Source organism: Tachypleus tridentatus, chromosome 13, assembly GCF_004210375.1.
Source record: "Tachypleus tridentatus isolate NWPU-2018 chromosome 13, ASM421037v1, whole genome shotgun sequence".
Classification (NCBI taxonomy): domain Eukaryota; kingdom Metazoa; phylum Arthropoda; class Merostomata; order Xiphosura; family Limulidae; genus Tachypleus; species Tachypleus tridentatus.
Window position 1 is genome coordinate 12260996 of NC_134837.1, and position 14869 is coordinate 12275864.

The window sequence follows — 14869 nt, forward strand, 5'->3', positions numbered from 1 at the left end:
ATTAATGGGTACCATCAAACAATGTATTTTACACATTAATGGGTACCATCAAACAATGTATTTTACACATTAATGAGTACCATCAAACAATGTATTTTACACATTAATGAGTACCATCAAACAATGTATTTTACACATTAATGAGTACCATCAAACAATGTATTTTACACATTAATGAGTACCATCAAACAATGTATTTTACACATTAATGAGTACCATCAAACAATGTATTTTACACATTAATGAGTACCATCAAACAATGTATTTTACACATTAATGGGTACCATCAAACAATGTATTTTACACATTAATGGGTACCATCAAACAATGTATTTTACACATTAATGGGTACCATCAAACAATGTATTTTACACATTAATGAGTACCATCAAACAATGTATTTTACACATTAATGAGTACCATCAAACAATGTATTTTACACATTAATGAGTACCATCAAACAATGTATTTTACACATTAATGAGTACCATCAAACAATGTATTTTACACATTAATGAGTACCATCAAACAATGTATTTTACACATTAATGAGTACCATCAAACAATGTATTTTACACATTAATGAGTACCATCAAACAATGTATTTTACACATTAATGAGTACCATCAAACAATGTATTTTACACATTAATGAGTACCATCAAACAATGTATTTTACACATTAATGAGTACCATCAAACAATGTATTTTACACATTAATGAGTACCATCAAACAATGTATTTTACACATTAAAGAGTACCATCAAACAATGTATTTTACACATTAACGAGTACCATCAAACAATGTATTTTACACATTAACGAGTACCATCAAACAATGTATTTTACACATTAACGAGTACCATCAAACAATGTATTTTACACATTAACGAGTACCATCAAACAATGTATTTTACACATTAATGAGTACCATCAAACAATGTATTTTACACATTAATGAGTACCATCAAACAATGTATTTTACACACATGATTTGTACTTGTCATCAAAACTACAAATGTTTCTTAACGTGTGTTCTCTGAACATTAAATATGTTTGTCATTTTGAAACACTTTACAAAAAAACAAACATTCACCAGATATAAAGTATTTAATGGATAATGCAATGTCTAATCCAAAAACCTAACAATCATAACATGTTGGTAACTTATGTGTAAATCTGTAACTTAAAACAAACTGAAATACTTTCCTCTTGCCTATTATCTCGAATTCCTTGTACTGTCTCTTTCAAATTCATATACAGATGTGAATAACATTTGAATGTGTGTGGTAACTGACTACAAAACTTGTAATAAACAAACTGTTCCATTTGCTAGTTCATTAACCTGTCAAACAAAGCAACACAGCTGGGAGTCCTTTCTAAATTATTAATAAGGGAATGTAATTTTAACTTCACTATCTCCAACTGATCTAATCCAGACAGGTTGTCTCATAATCTAAAACCATATACTAAATTTGTTGCCAATATAGTATTTCACATTAAAACTGGATAGAAATTAATGTTGTAAATGCACAAAAGAGTTCACTATACATCAGCTTCACTACTGGTAAAAGCCATGTACAAACTAAATTATAAGTAACTCTGAAAGAGCTACATTTTACATACACACAAAATTTATCTCCTTGTTATGAAAAAGATAAAACACTGAATTATTATAAATGAAACACACCCAACTCTACGAGCAAGTACATATCAAGTGTTCTTCCATCAAAACTTTCTATTGTTTTATGAAACAAAATGGTTTACATATATTAGTTTCAGCAATATGACTTCCTTCAAATTCAAATTCTGTTTGTTTCTTCCCCTACTAAATCCAACAAACCTTTTAAAAATGTATGACATTACTAATTACTTTTGCTTATTTAATTTAATTAATGAACCAATCACAATTTAATCAACAAATGGTCATTAAGAAATAAAAACAATGTACAACTTCTAATTAAACACAGTATACAACTTCTAATTTTATAATAGCCCATTATTTAATTAAATTTTGTGGGGTTTTTTTACTCTATCATACAAGTACCTCGAATGCTATACTGACGTGCATAAAATGTCGTGCTGTATTTTTGTGTAACATAAACAAAAGTTGATGACCATAGAAGACTGTTTTCAGAGCATTGTCGCATTTCATTGTTACAATATACAACAAAGCAAGACTTCACCTGCTTCTACTGTCATGTGAAAGTAAGTTCTGTATCACACATTCACTATTTATGGTACACAGCTCATCAGTTTCAAAACTGAGATTTTATCTACCAAAAGTTAAAATATACCCCCAATTGGACAAAAACTGCTACATCTTGTCCACAAATGTCTGGATCAATAACCTAATACAGTGTTTTTCTACAACTGGTCCACCAAAACAGCCTTTTTTGTCAACAGAATTCTGTAAAACCAAACAAAAAGTGACAGATGTAAATCATAACAGCTTTTATAGTATTTGTATTCATGTGATCTATGACAGTATGGGGAGGCTATGTACCGAAAAGGTTTACAAATACTGGTCCACAGTACTCCACTGCTAAAAGACACCCTATAATGCAAAGTATTTTATCATGACAAGTCATGTTATTGATACATCGACACTTGACAGAAAATCACATCACGAGATAACTGACAATTGACAATGAGTCACATCACAGGTGTACTGACAATCGAAAATGGGTCATGTCATGGGTGTACTGACAATTGACAATGGGTCATGTCAGTGGATGTTCTGACACTTAACAATAAGAGTCATGTCATGGTCGTTCTAACAACTGACAATGAGCCTTGTCAGAGGTGTACTGACATTTGACAATAAGAGTCATGTCATGGGTTAATAACAATTGACAATGAACCTTGTCACGGGAGTATTGACACTTGGCAATAAGCCATGTCACAGGGTTATAGACACTTGGCAATGAGCCGTTTCAAGGTGTTATAGACACTTGGCAATGAGCCATGTCAAGGGGTTATAGACACTTGGCAATGAGCTGTGTCAAGGGGTTATAGACACTTGGCAATGAGCCGTGTCAAGGGGTTATAGACACTTGGCAATGAGCCGTGTCAAGGGGTTATAGACACTTGGCAATGAGCCGTGTCAAGGGGTTATGGATACTTGGCAATGAGCCGTGTCAAGGGGTTATAGACACTTGGCAATGAGCCGTGTCAAGGGGTTATAGACACTTGGCAATGAGCCGTGTCAAGGGGTTATAGACACTTGGCAATGAGCCGTGTCAAGGGGTTATAGACACTTGGCAATGAGTCATGTCACGGGGTTATTGACACTTGGCAATGAGTCGTGTCACGGGGTTATAGACACTTGGCAATGAGCTATGTCACGGGGTTATAGACACTTGGCAATGAGCTATGTCACGGGGTTATAGACACTTGGCAATGAGCTATGTCACGGGGTTATAGACACTTGGCAATGAGCTATGTCACGGGGTTATAGACACTTGGCAATGAGCTATGTCACGGGGTTATAGACACTTGGCAATGAGCTATGTCACGGGGTTATAGACACTTGGCAATGAGCTATGTCACGGGGTTATAGTCACTTGGCAATGAGCTATGTCACGGGGTTATAGACACTTGGCAATGAGCTATGTCACAGGGTTATAGACACTTGGCAATGAGCTGTGTCACAGGGTTATTGACACTTGGCAATTAGACGTATCACGGGGTTATTGACACTTGGCAATTAGTCGTATCACGGAGTTATTGACACTTGGCAATGAGTAGTGTCACGGAGTTATTGACACTTGGCAATGAGTAGTGTCACGGAGTTATTGACACTTGCAAATGAGTAGTGTCACGGAGTTATTGACACTTGGCAATGAGTAGTGCCACGGGGTTACTGACACTTGGCAATGAGCCATGTCATGCAGTTACTGACATTTGGCAATAAAAGTCATGTCATGTTTTAATAACAATTGACAATAAGAGTCATGTCATCGATGTACTGACACTTGGCAATGAGTCGTGTCACGGGGTTATAGACACTTGGCAATGAACTATGTCATGGGGTTATAGACACTTGGCAATGAGTAGTGTCACGGGGTTATTGACACTTGGCAATGAGTAGTGTCATGGGGTTATTGATACTTGGCAATGAGCCACGTCATGCAGTTACTAACATTTGGCAATAAGAGTCATGTCATGAATGTACTGACACTTGGCAATAAGAGTCATGTAATGGATTTATTGATACTTGACAATGAGTCGTATCATGGAGATATTTACACTTGACAATAAGTCATGTCATGAAGTTATTGACACTTGACAATGAGAGTCATGTCATAGGAGTATTAACACTTTACTTGACAGTGAGTCATGTCATGGGATTATTGATGCTTGACAATGAGTCTGCAAATCATTTTTAAGATGTCTGCAGTAACTTGTATGATTATTCTTTAATTAGAAATTACAATCTGTACTTATAACCTTATACTTTAAATTATTTTCAGCATGGATTATACATGCAATGAAATGTCTGTATTTAAAGTGACACCTGGTGTACATACCTTCTCCAGTTAGTGTCTGTAGGTGGAGAGAGATAAGCAACTAATCCATACGTTGAAACATCTGTCTGAACAACAAGTATAGAAAAACAAAACTAAATGTATATCTAAAGTCACTCACAAAAATGTCCATTATTAACACACACTTTATTCATATATGGAAGTGAGTTTAAAACTCAAAAACTAGCTTCAGAAAGTTTAAATCTCATTTCATAAAATAATTGTATCATAACAATTACAACACAAGTGTAATTCATTAAGGAAACAAAATTATGATCATAACTAATGGAACAAAAAGTAACTTCATATTTAGTTCCAATCAAAACCTATACCATGGATGATATCCAGAGGACTTTAAGTTAAACATGAAATTATGCAATAGACTGGATGATGTCCACAGAACAATAACTTAATAATTATTCTTAAAAATACAGTGGCTTCAGGTTCACAAACATGAGAATTATAACCTAATTAGAAAAGTTTCTCTTATAAAACTAGACAAAAATAATTATCCATAAATGATGTGGTGAAACTTACATATTAAAACTGTTAAAATAATCTTTTGATTCATTCAAACCAGTGCTTTATTTCCTTATCCAACAAAACTGTAAAAAAAAACAAATGTAATTTTAAGTTTAATTTAAATTTTTGTGACTACTGCATCCACTTTAACACTCCTACGAAAAGATGTTTCTAGTCCTGATTTCTCCAAGCCTGTTCCCCTGGCTGTGGTTTCGCTAGATAGTAGATAGGGACAGTAGGAATCTCGTTAATCCATTCATTAATGGATTTAAATGGCAATTTCATTTAAATACAAAATTATTAGCCTAATATTAATAACCTTTCAAGTTGCTCTGGGGCCTATTAGGCCTCACTTTTCGTAGGAGTGTTAACTGAATTATTCATGCAGCTTTAAAGGATACACGTTTTTGAAATGGAAACTGCCTTGTACGATGTGGTGATCCTTGTCGGCCTTGTTCCCTGTGTGTTCTGTCAGAGTGGTCTCTGCCTTGCTTCATGTCTTCAAGACTTATCAAAGCACTCTGACATCCAATAGATAAATTGGTTACAAATTTATGACACTCCTGGAAACCATCTCTAACACATTCAAATTAATTTATATCTCTAAACAAAAAATTCTTGACAACTCTGACTCTTTTTAAACTAAAAAAAAAAAAAGAGCTATTTAGAAAGTTACTAGGATAATATAAGCCTTTGAAATAGCTGGTTTTGGCTGTAAAAAACAATTGTGTTTCTAACTGTCATAAACTTAAATAATCTTTAAAACTTTTTTTATAATTACCTTAAACCCACATGTAAATAATGTTAAGCTCAGTAATGGCAAGAGGAAAAGAAAAACAATCACCACTACACCTGAACTTGTATAACAGTTTTCAATAAACAGGCAGTAAACTGTTTTGTCAGATAAGAACCATTTTAAGAACTTAAGTGGAAGCAATGAAGAATATGAAATAACACGTCAACTGCACAAGGTGTGCCTTATCCACCCAATACTAGTGATCAACAGGCCTGCTGGGAAACTACTGTACATTCACATGAAGTTTTCCCTTATTTTGTCACAAGCTGAGTTAAACATTTGATCAGTAACACTAGGTGGTATGTGGTTGTAGTGACCAGACACTGGCATTCTAAAGTTAATTAGAAGTTAAAAGAACCCAACACAAATAGACGGTACAATAAGAAATACTATTTCAAGTCTTTTTCCACATTACTTTAACTGCCAAATACAACCAGTATACCTGTATAAAGGTTATTAACAACAACCTTATAAGAAAAAGTTGTGAACTTGTATATATATACATAAATATTGGGTTTTTATCCCCAGATGATTTGAAAATTCAAAATTAGGCTTAGCAGCTTAAAACTGCAAAAAATTGAAAATTTTATATACATTGGCCTTCAAAGACATTAACAATATCAACAGTATTACTTACAGTGTTTGAATGTTATCTTCAATACACTTGTAAGGTGTTACTTTTTGTTTATGAAACTCTGAAATGATTGAAATCAGTATTGTGGTATACTGTTAAAAATATCGATTTTTACAAAGAGAACAAAATTTAATGTTTTAAATGGCAAATTACTAAAGCTTTAATTCTTTTTTAAAAACAAAAATTATGCATACATGAAATTATATAAAAAGTTTGTATTCAAAACACTGATTCACTTTTCACAGCTTCCTTTGGACCTGTTCTTTTATTCAAGATCTTTAAAATTTAAATCGAGAGCAATACAACAAATTGATACTTATTGAACATCTAACATTATCTACAACAAGTCTATTATAAGATATTTTGTTACATATATGCTGGTTGAATATTCCATTTTCTAGACTTTCTTAATACCTTTGTGTCAATAATGTACATTGGAGAGTTCATTAATTGGAAAATTTAAATAAAAGCAGTTCAGAAAAATTAGATACACACACACAGATAACTAAATTTGTATGTAGTGTCTTCAGATACACACGCACTGAACTAAATCACCAGAACTTATCTCCCTACCTGAAGGTCAATACTGTTGTTCCCAATATGGTTAACATTTGGAAGAGAGCCACCTCGATAAGACCCAAGGGATGGGCACAGGTGCAGGTGTTGAGACTTGGGGTAGGAATGAAAGTTTCAAAAAACAACAAAGACCTTTTTATAGAAACATCTTCAATTACTAATAGCAAAGTATGAACACTTAAAGATAAACACAAGTTCATAAACAACCAAGAAGAACGTGAGAAAGGAAAACCAAGTATATTTAAGACTAACAATATGCACAGAGTACTAGATATTTATATAAAGATGATACACTATGAACAGGAATAGTGGAAGTAAAGGTAGGTAATTGTTTAATAAAATAGTACATCAAGAAATATTTCAAAGAAACTTTGAAAAACAAACAGTTAAAATCAATACAACCAATACTAAAATAAAGGTTATATTACAAAAACATGTACCGCATCATGTAACATACATACAATAAAACTACTGTTTCTAATGTACTGTAAATATTAATGAATACTGTCAATAACTTATAATCATATAACCTTAAATAATTATCAATTATCTGTTAACCTGAAGATGACCTAAGAATTGTTAATACCCATACCAGCCATTCTAAAAACGTTATTATCGATCAGCTCGTTAAACTCAAAATCTCATTTGGAATAGGTGAAAAGCCCTGCCAAAGTTCCACCCTTGGAGTGACAACGGAGACTGGTATTTCACGATGATGAGAAACCCACTTGAAGTAAAAATGTATCTTCAAATTGGCTGGTGTTAGCACTTTAATTAAAATAAAGTACATAACAACATTTTGACCTGAAGATGACCTAAGTAGGTTGAAATATTGTTCCATACTTTATTTTAAAAATAAAGTGCTAATACACATACCAACCATCTTGAGAATACATAGAGACTGGTAATATTTGAGATGTGTTGACTGAGATGCATATTTGAATCCCAACTTATGTACATCATCTTTTTTTTGTAACTGCTTTTTTAAATGCTTCAACAGTTTTAGGTACTTTATTTTAATCGTACATAAATTATCTTAAAAATACTATAGCCACATTAAACTCGTAGCCTTCTCAAACATACCACTCACAATCATACATTCTCCAAACCTTGAAGACTTACTAAAACGAACAATTTTGAGTACCTGTATTTGATTTAACTTTTACAATACTATACTGAAAAATAGATCTGAAACATAAACTATGAGTACAATTACTGATTATTATATTGTTACCAGTACTAGTTCCACTTTCACTCTACGGTACCACTACCACTATCATTAATAGTATCAGAATAACTTATAATAATGTGTTTGTGTTTTCTTATAGCAAAGCCACATCGGACTATCTGCTGAGTCCACCGAGGGGAATCGAACCCCTTATTTTAGCGTTGTAAATCCGGAAACATACCGCTGTACTAGCGGGGGTCAATTATAATAATAATTATATTAAAATAAATCCCTAGTACAGTAGTATCGTCACTGAATATTATTAACTGTACTAATAAAACTTAAACTCAATTAGGCTAAGTTATTACACATATTACTGTGTATCTACAAATACGCAAACCAATGAACGAGCAGTATCAAATTTAACACGAAAGCTAAAACCGAAAGTGAAGAAACTCCTTAAACCTGCGGCGATTATAATCGTCGCTTCTCTGAGTAAAAGTTAAACTAAAAAGGTAAACTCACCCTCGTAGCTCCCATCACTTCGCGCATAACTTGGTCAAACGCAGCAGTCTCCTCAGCTTGTTTTTGATTGTGAAGAGCTATTTTTTCACTAAATTTTCTTGGATTCGCCATGATGAATTATTTTACAACCAAACTTCCCAGCAATCCTACTATCATCCTATGAATCTAACTAAACCAAAACATCCCTCAATGACTAATAATTTCCAAGATATACCATGAGGTGGAGTTCTTAATTTTATGTAAAAAAAAAATAAATCACTTATGTGTGCCATTTTTCAGCGTATTTGCAGCTTTCACAATTATTTAGTTGTTTATGCCTCATCATATTTTAACTTTAAGGTTAAATGTATATAATCAAGAAATATATATAATAAAAGCATCATTATTATTAAAATGTGATGTGTTATTTCCTTAGGCTAACAATACAAGAAATATTCTTAAGTTTAAAGACTGGTTAGTTGATTTGGTGTTTCACGGCACATAGCAGCTAGGCTATCTGCACCTTAAATGTAAAAAAAAAAAAATCAAATGTAAATAATATATATATATATATATTATCATTCTATAACAAAAGGATATTCCTTCCTGAGAGGCACAGCTTTTTGTGTGTTTTTCAAAGAGATATTTTGATAATTTTAAAAAATGTTAGTAAAATAACCCAAATAAAAAATTAAAATGTCGCAAATAAGTTTTATTTATATAAGATGGAGTTCGTTAACAACCGTGATCCGAACCAGATTAAGCCTACTGTTATGCATGGACTAACTGTCATTTTAAAAGCCATTGATGGAAAATATGTGTATTTTCAAATATATTTAAGGATAGATGGGTCCCCATACCTTTGGGGTCCCAGAGTAGAGACCCCGTTAGCCCTTGCACTTTGACACTGACAGTGACAAGAATGGATGACATTGTGCCAATACTCATCGATACCAAGTACTGAAACAATATTAGTATGGGACACATTTTAGCTGCTTTGTCGTTTTTGGTATTTATATTAATGTGCATTACATTCACGTAATAACCCAAAGCAACAACCCATAGTTAAAGGATCCAATTTTTGTACAAAGATCTTTAAATTAGTTGTCTTATAAATAATTTATAATTCTCATTCAATTTAAATTTGGGTCGAATTATCGGAGAATAATTAAAATTTCATTTAATTTTAGTCCTCCTTTGGTTCAGCAGTAAGTCAGTGGACTTATAACGCTAAAAATCAGGATTTCGACACCTGTAGTGGGCACAGCATATGTAATCCTTTGTGTAGCTTTACGTTTAACAATAAAAAGAAAGAAACATTTGATTTTATTGCATGCTTAACATTTCACAGACTAAAAATTATAACTTTAACGCAGCTACTGATAGATATAGTTTGTTTTGGTGTTTTATATTGTTGAATTTCGCTCAAAGCTTTTCGAGGGCAACCTGTGTTATGAGTCCTTATATTTAGTGATGTCGAGAAACCCACTTGTTGAGAAATTTATATGCAAAAACGGCTCGTTTGGGTTGAGAAAATATTTTACATAGAAGAGCGAACAACGTTTCGACCTTCTTCGGTCATCGTCAGGTTCACAAAGAAAGAGGTAACTGACCGGAAGCTGACCACATGTTCGAAAGGGGTTGTGTAACTGAGTGTCGTAATGTAATATAATATAATATAATATAATATAATATAATATAATATAATATAATATAATATAATATAATATAATATAATATAATATAATATAATATAATATAATATAATATAATATAATATAATATAATATAATATAATATAATATAATATAATATAATATAATATAATATAATATAATATAATATAATTAATATAATAAAATTATATATTCAAACATCTAATACCGCCCTCTACATTACGACACTCAGTCACACAACCCCTTTCAAACATGTGGTCAGCTTCCGGTCAGTTACCTCTTTCTTTGTGAACCTGACGAAGAAGGTTGAAATGTTGTTCGCTGTTCTATGTAAAAGTCCTTATATTTGTCACTAGGAGGTTCTGATTACAAGTAGAATAGTAGAGAAGACACGAGCAACGTTATTTTCAACATAGAAAGTGCGAACGTGTTCATCAACGGGTTTAGATCCCGCGATCTGTATGTTTTGAATCGAATGTTCTAACACCAGGCCCATCTGGCAAACATACTCCACCCTGGATTTCGTATAACGAAACAGACAACGCTTCTTTTGCTAGAATAACTTTAAAGGTTACTTGGTAAAATATGATGATTGATCTACGTTTATGATTTTGTTATAAAAAGGAAAACTTCCAAAACATTTTTCAATTGTCTTTTATACTTTTAATCGAATTAACTTTGTAAGAAATACTAATTTTAAAACTAACACAATTTGCGTAACAACGAGTAAAGTGTTTCGTAATTCTTCTCAAAACCGATAGAGGGAGACAAAAAGCAACAGTTTTTATCATAATCTTAAATCAGGTGAAAAAAATACGAGTTAATTTCAAATAGTTGAAGAAGTTAAATCAACACATTCCAAGCAGAATGGAATTATATGTATATATATGTAACACAGTTTACAGTTATCAGCTTGCATTCTAAGCTGTGCGTCCTAAAGATAATGTCCTGATGCCACGAAATAGAGCTCCGTTCTTTGGACCCATATGTGTTTTCTAAGGGTGTGGTTCATGATTTAGTGCTGGGTGCAGTATTGATAAAAGTGGCTAGAATACAGGTGGTCCTTATGTAGCTATGTGCTTAATTTCAAACAAAAAACTGTTCAAAAATAAAAATGATTAGAGTACAAATAGCCCTTGTATAGTTGTACGCGAAAATCCATATGGAAACTTACTAACGCATAAATCCATTATTGAATAATCTTCCATGATACTGATATAAATCTAATATCATTAAACTTAAGTGTACTCTATTCCATTCAGTATTAATATTAAAGACAAACAAATAACCCGGCGTGGCCAAGTGGTTAGGGTGCTCGTCTCTTAATCTGAGTATCTTAATCTGTCTTTTGTTTTTTTTTTTGTTGTTTTTTTTTTGGGGGGTACTTCAGATAATTATGCAGTTATTTCAGTTTTGTTTTTAGAATTTTATCATCTGGAACCTAGGGGATAATGATGATGACGGAATTCTACTACTCATCCAAATACGTCAAAACTTTGCCGCCAGTCAACAAATATGACGTCTAAAATGTCCCCCAGTGACAAAGCAGAATGTTTGTAGGCTTACAACTGTAGAAATCGGTTTTTGACACAAGTGGTACACAGATAGTTCATTGCGTAGTTTTGTGCTTCACCGTAAAGGAAACACACTTCTCAAATACAAAATAAAGTCTACAACAGATAACTTAATTTTCTGGAGTATGTTTAAAGGGTAATATGAACTCCTTATAAAACACTATGAATTGTTTGTTTGTTTTGGAATTTCGCACAAAACTACTCGAGAGTTATCTGTGCTAGCCGTCCCTAATTTAACAGTGTAAGACTAGAGGGAAGGCAGCTAGGCATCACCACCCACCCCCAACTCTTGGGCTACTCTTTTACCAACGAATAGTGGGATTGACCGTCACATTATAACGCCCCCACGGCTGGGGGGACGAGCATGTTTGGCGCAACGCGGGCGCGAACCCGCGGATTACGAGTCGCACGCCTTACGCGCTTGGCCATGCCAGGCCTAACACTATGAAAGAACGTAGTAAGACCTAAAGTTTAAAATTTCTGCAAACTGTAATAAAATGCAATAAACGAATTTTAAGGATTAACATTTTATCTTTTTATTAATGCTGCTTGTTTGTTTTTATTGCACGTGTACAGTTCTGTGTTGTACCTGAAAATATATGAATCATAAATTTTTAATTTGGTATTTTGTAAGTCACTTGAAAGAATACAAGACTCATTGAAAATATACTGTTTGAATATAAACTTAATTAGATGAACAGACAAATATATTTCAGATTGTTTTTAATTTGCTTTTCTTAAAGTACAGAAAATGAAATAAAGCTCTGGGAACTGGTTATGACTTTATTTCACATAAATGTCGCATTCTATTTCCTAAGCAGACGTACATAATAACGCAATATTATGCCCTTCAAATTATGGCCTGGTAGTAACTAATTCGAATCGCAGTTACCAAACATACGAATTCTATATGGTTGCCAGCTGGGTCAGCCAGTAGAGTATGAAATTATTGGCTGACAAAAAGATATACCGGATGACCACAGATTGGTGTGATTAAGGTCATAAAGGAAAATATGTTTAGTTAAAATCACCTTGATCATTTGTTTGCATGCTTTTGTTTGTTTGTTTGTTTTTGGAATTCGCACAAAGCTACTCGAGGGCTATCTGTGCTAGCCGTCCCTAATTTAGCAGTATAAGACTAGAGGGAAGGCAGCTAGTCATCACCACCCACCGCCAACTCGCACGCCTTAACACGCTTGTGTTTGCATGCTAAGCACAAAGCTACGCAAATCGATATTTGTGATCTACTCAAAAGGGGACAGCAACCCCTTTTTTTTTTTGGGGGGGGGTATAAATTATTATATCCTTCCATTGAGTTAAGACTAGTAACGCTATAATTCGAAGTATTATCCCTTCAGTGGCACGGCCCAGATATATCTCATTGTATATAAAGAATTTTTGGTTTGTTGTTTTGAATTAAGCACAAAGCTACTCAATGGGCTATCTGTGCTCTGCCCACCACGGGTATCGAATCCCGGTTTTTAGCGTTGTAAGTCTGCAGACATACGCTGAGCCACTGGGGCCCCATTGGAAAAGAGGAACGTAAGTTATTAATTGCTTAAATATTTATAAACGACATATTATACAGCATGGAATGTAGAGAAAACAGCTGAAAACCAACAGTAATCATTAGCTTTGTTTAATTATCACCCATCTGAAATAATATTCAACTCGGTGAGTCAGCTGAAAGTCTGAGGGATTGTAACGCTATAGATCAGGCTTCGACACCCGGGTTAGGCAGACAGTATGCAGCCCGTTGTGTAGCTTTGCGCTTAGCATTAAAACAAAACTCTCAAGAACACGATGTAACGTTTTCGAAATATATCCATTGAAACGTAAAACAAGTTTTGGTAAAATAGAATCAGATAACTTTGAGACTAACTTGAATTTTTTTATCAAAATGTGATATATATACATATACATACTATATAAACACATATGTATAGATATATATAGGGTATATATTATAAAAACATTGTGTAGCTGTTGTTCACCGTCATTTAGTCTTATCCTACTGTGTGATGGTTGTTTTTGTTTTATTACGCAACAACTAACTAATTGAAGGGCACAAGGAAAACTGCCTCATTTGTTAAACTCCCAGTGCTAGTTTATATCATCTTTAAAGCTTGTAAGGAATAGGGAGCTTGAAAATATATTAACTGGAATAGAAAAGTTGCATTATATCATCAAAATATATTAACTGGAATAGAAAAGTTGCATTATATCATCAAAATATATTAACTGGAATAGAAAAGTTGCATTATATCATCAAAATATATTAACTGGAATAGAAAAGTTGCATTATATCATCAAAATATATTAACTGGAATAGAAAAGTTGCATTATATCATCAAAATATATTAACTGGAATAGAAAAGTTGCATTATATCATCAATTTATTGCTTTGTTTTATCAATAAAAATTATATACATTACACATCTGTTTAAATTTCTGACACTGGCTTCCAGTGCACGTGATGGGCATACCAAAAATAGCCTGTTGTATGATTTTGCGTTTAGCGGCAACTAAGCAGTGAATAGTTAAAAGATTGAACAGTTCAGAATCTACGCTGAGACGTTAGTGTATTTAATTTGAAAGTTTAGTATCAGATTGTTTCTTCACTCAGTTTCGATCTGTGATTAAAAACATGGATATAATATATTTTTAAAATAAAATTAGAATAACTTTAAACTTTCCGTTTAATATCTTTAGCTAACTACATATAATCAGAGATGAAATGTAACACCTAGTAAAGCTTTGACACAAAGTATACTATAAAAAAATAATAGCATTAGATTTTCTACATAAGTAAAAAAAAAATTACCATGTTAGGTGAAACTTAGAAATCTATTTGTTGTCAGGTGCACAAAATATGTTATATATGTGATTAC

The 14869-nt window shown here is 32.9% G+C and overlaps 1 protein-coding gene across 3 annotated transcripts in view; it reads right to left on the reverse strand.

Annotated features, from left to right (window-relative positions):
• Positions 1–9202, reverse strand: part of LOC143237545 (CREB-regulated transcription coactivator 1-like) — a 60931-nt gene extending 51729 nt beyond the window's left edge. The window contains exons 1-4 of one of the 3 annotated variants that reach the window (XM_076476941.1): positions 8750–9202; positions 7054–7149; positions 5452–5571; positions 4532–4596 (exon numbers count right to left, since the gene is read on the reverse strand). In XM_076476941.1, the coding sequence (XP_076333056.1) occupies positions 4532–4596; positions 5452–5571; positions 7054–7149; positions 8750–8860 (392 nt within the window). In that variant the 5' untranslated portion in view covers positions 8861–9202. Of the gene's footprint in view, positions 1–4531; positions 4597–5451; positions 5572–6483; positions 6542–7053; positions 7150–8749 lie in introns of those variants that run through there. The other 2 variants (XM_076476940.1, XM_076476942.1) reach the window with 2 other exon arrangements.
• Between the last annotated feature and the right edge of the window lie 5667 nt (positions 9203–14869).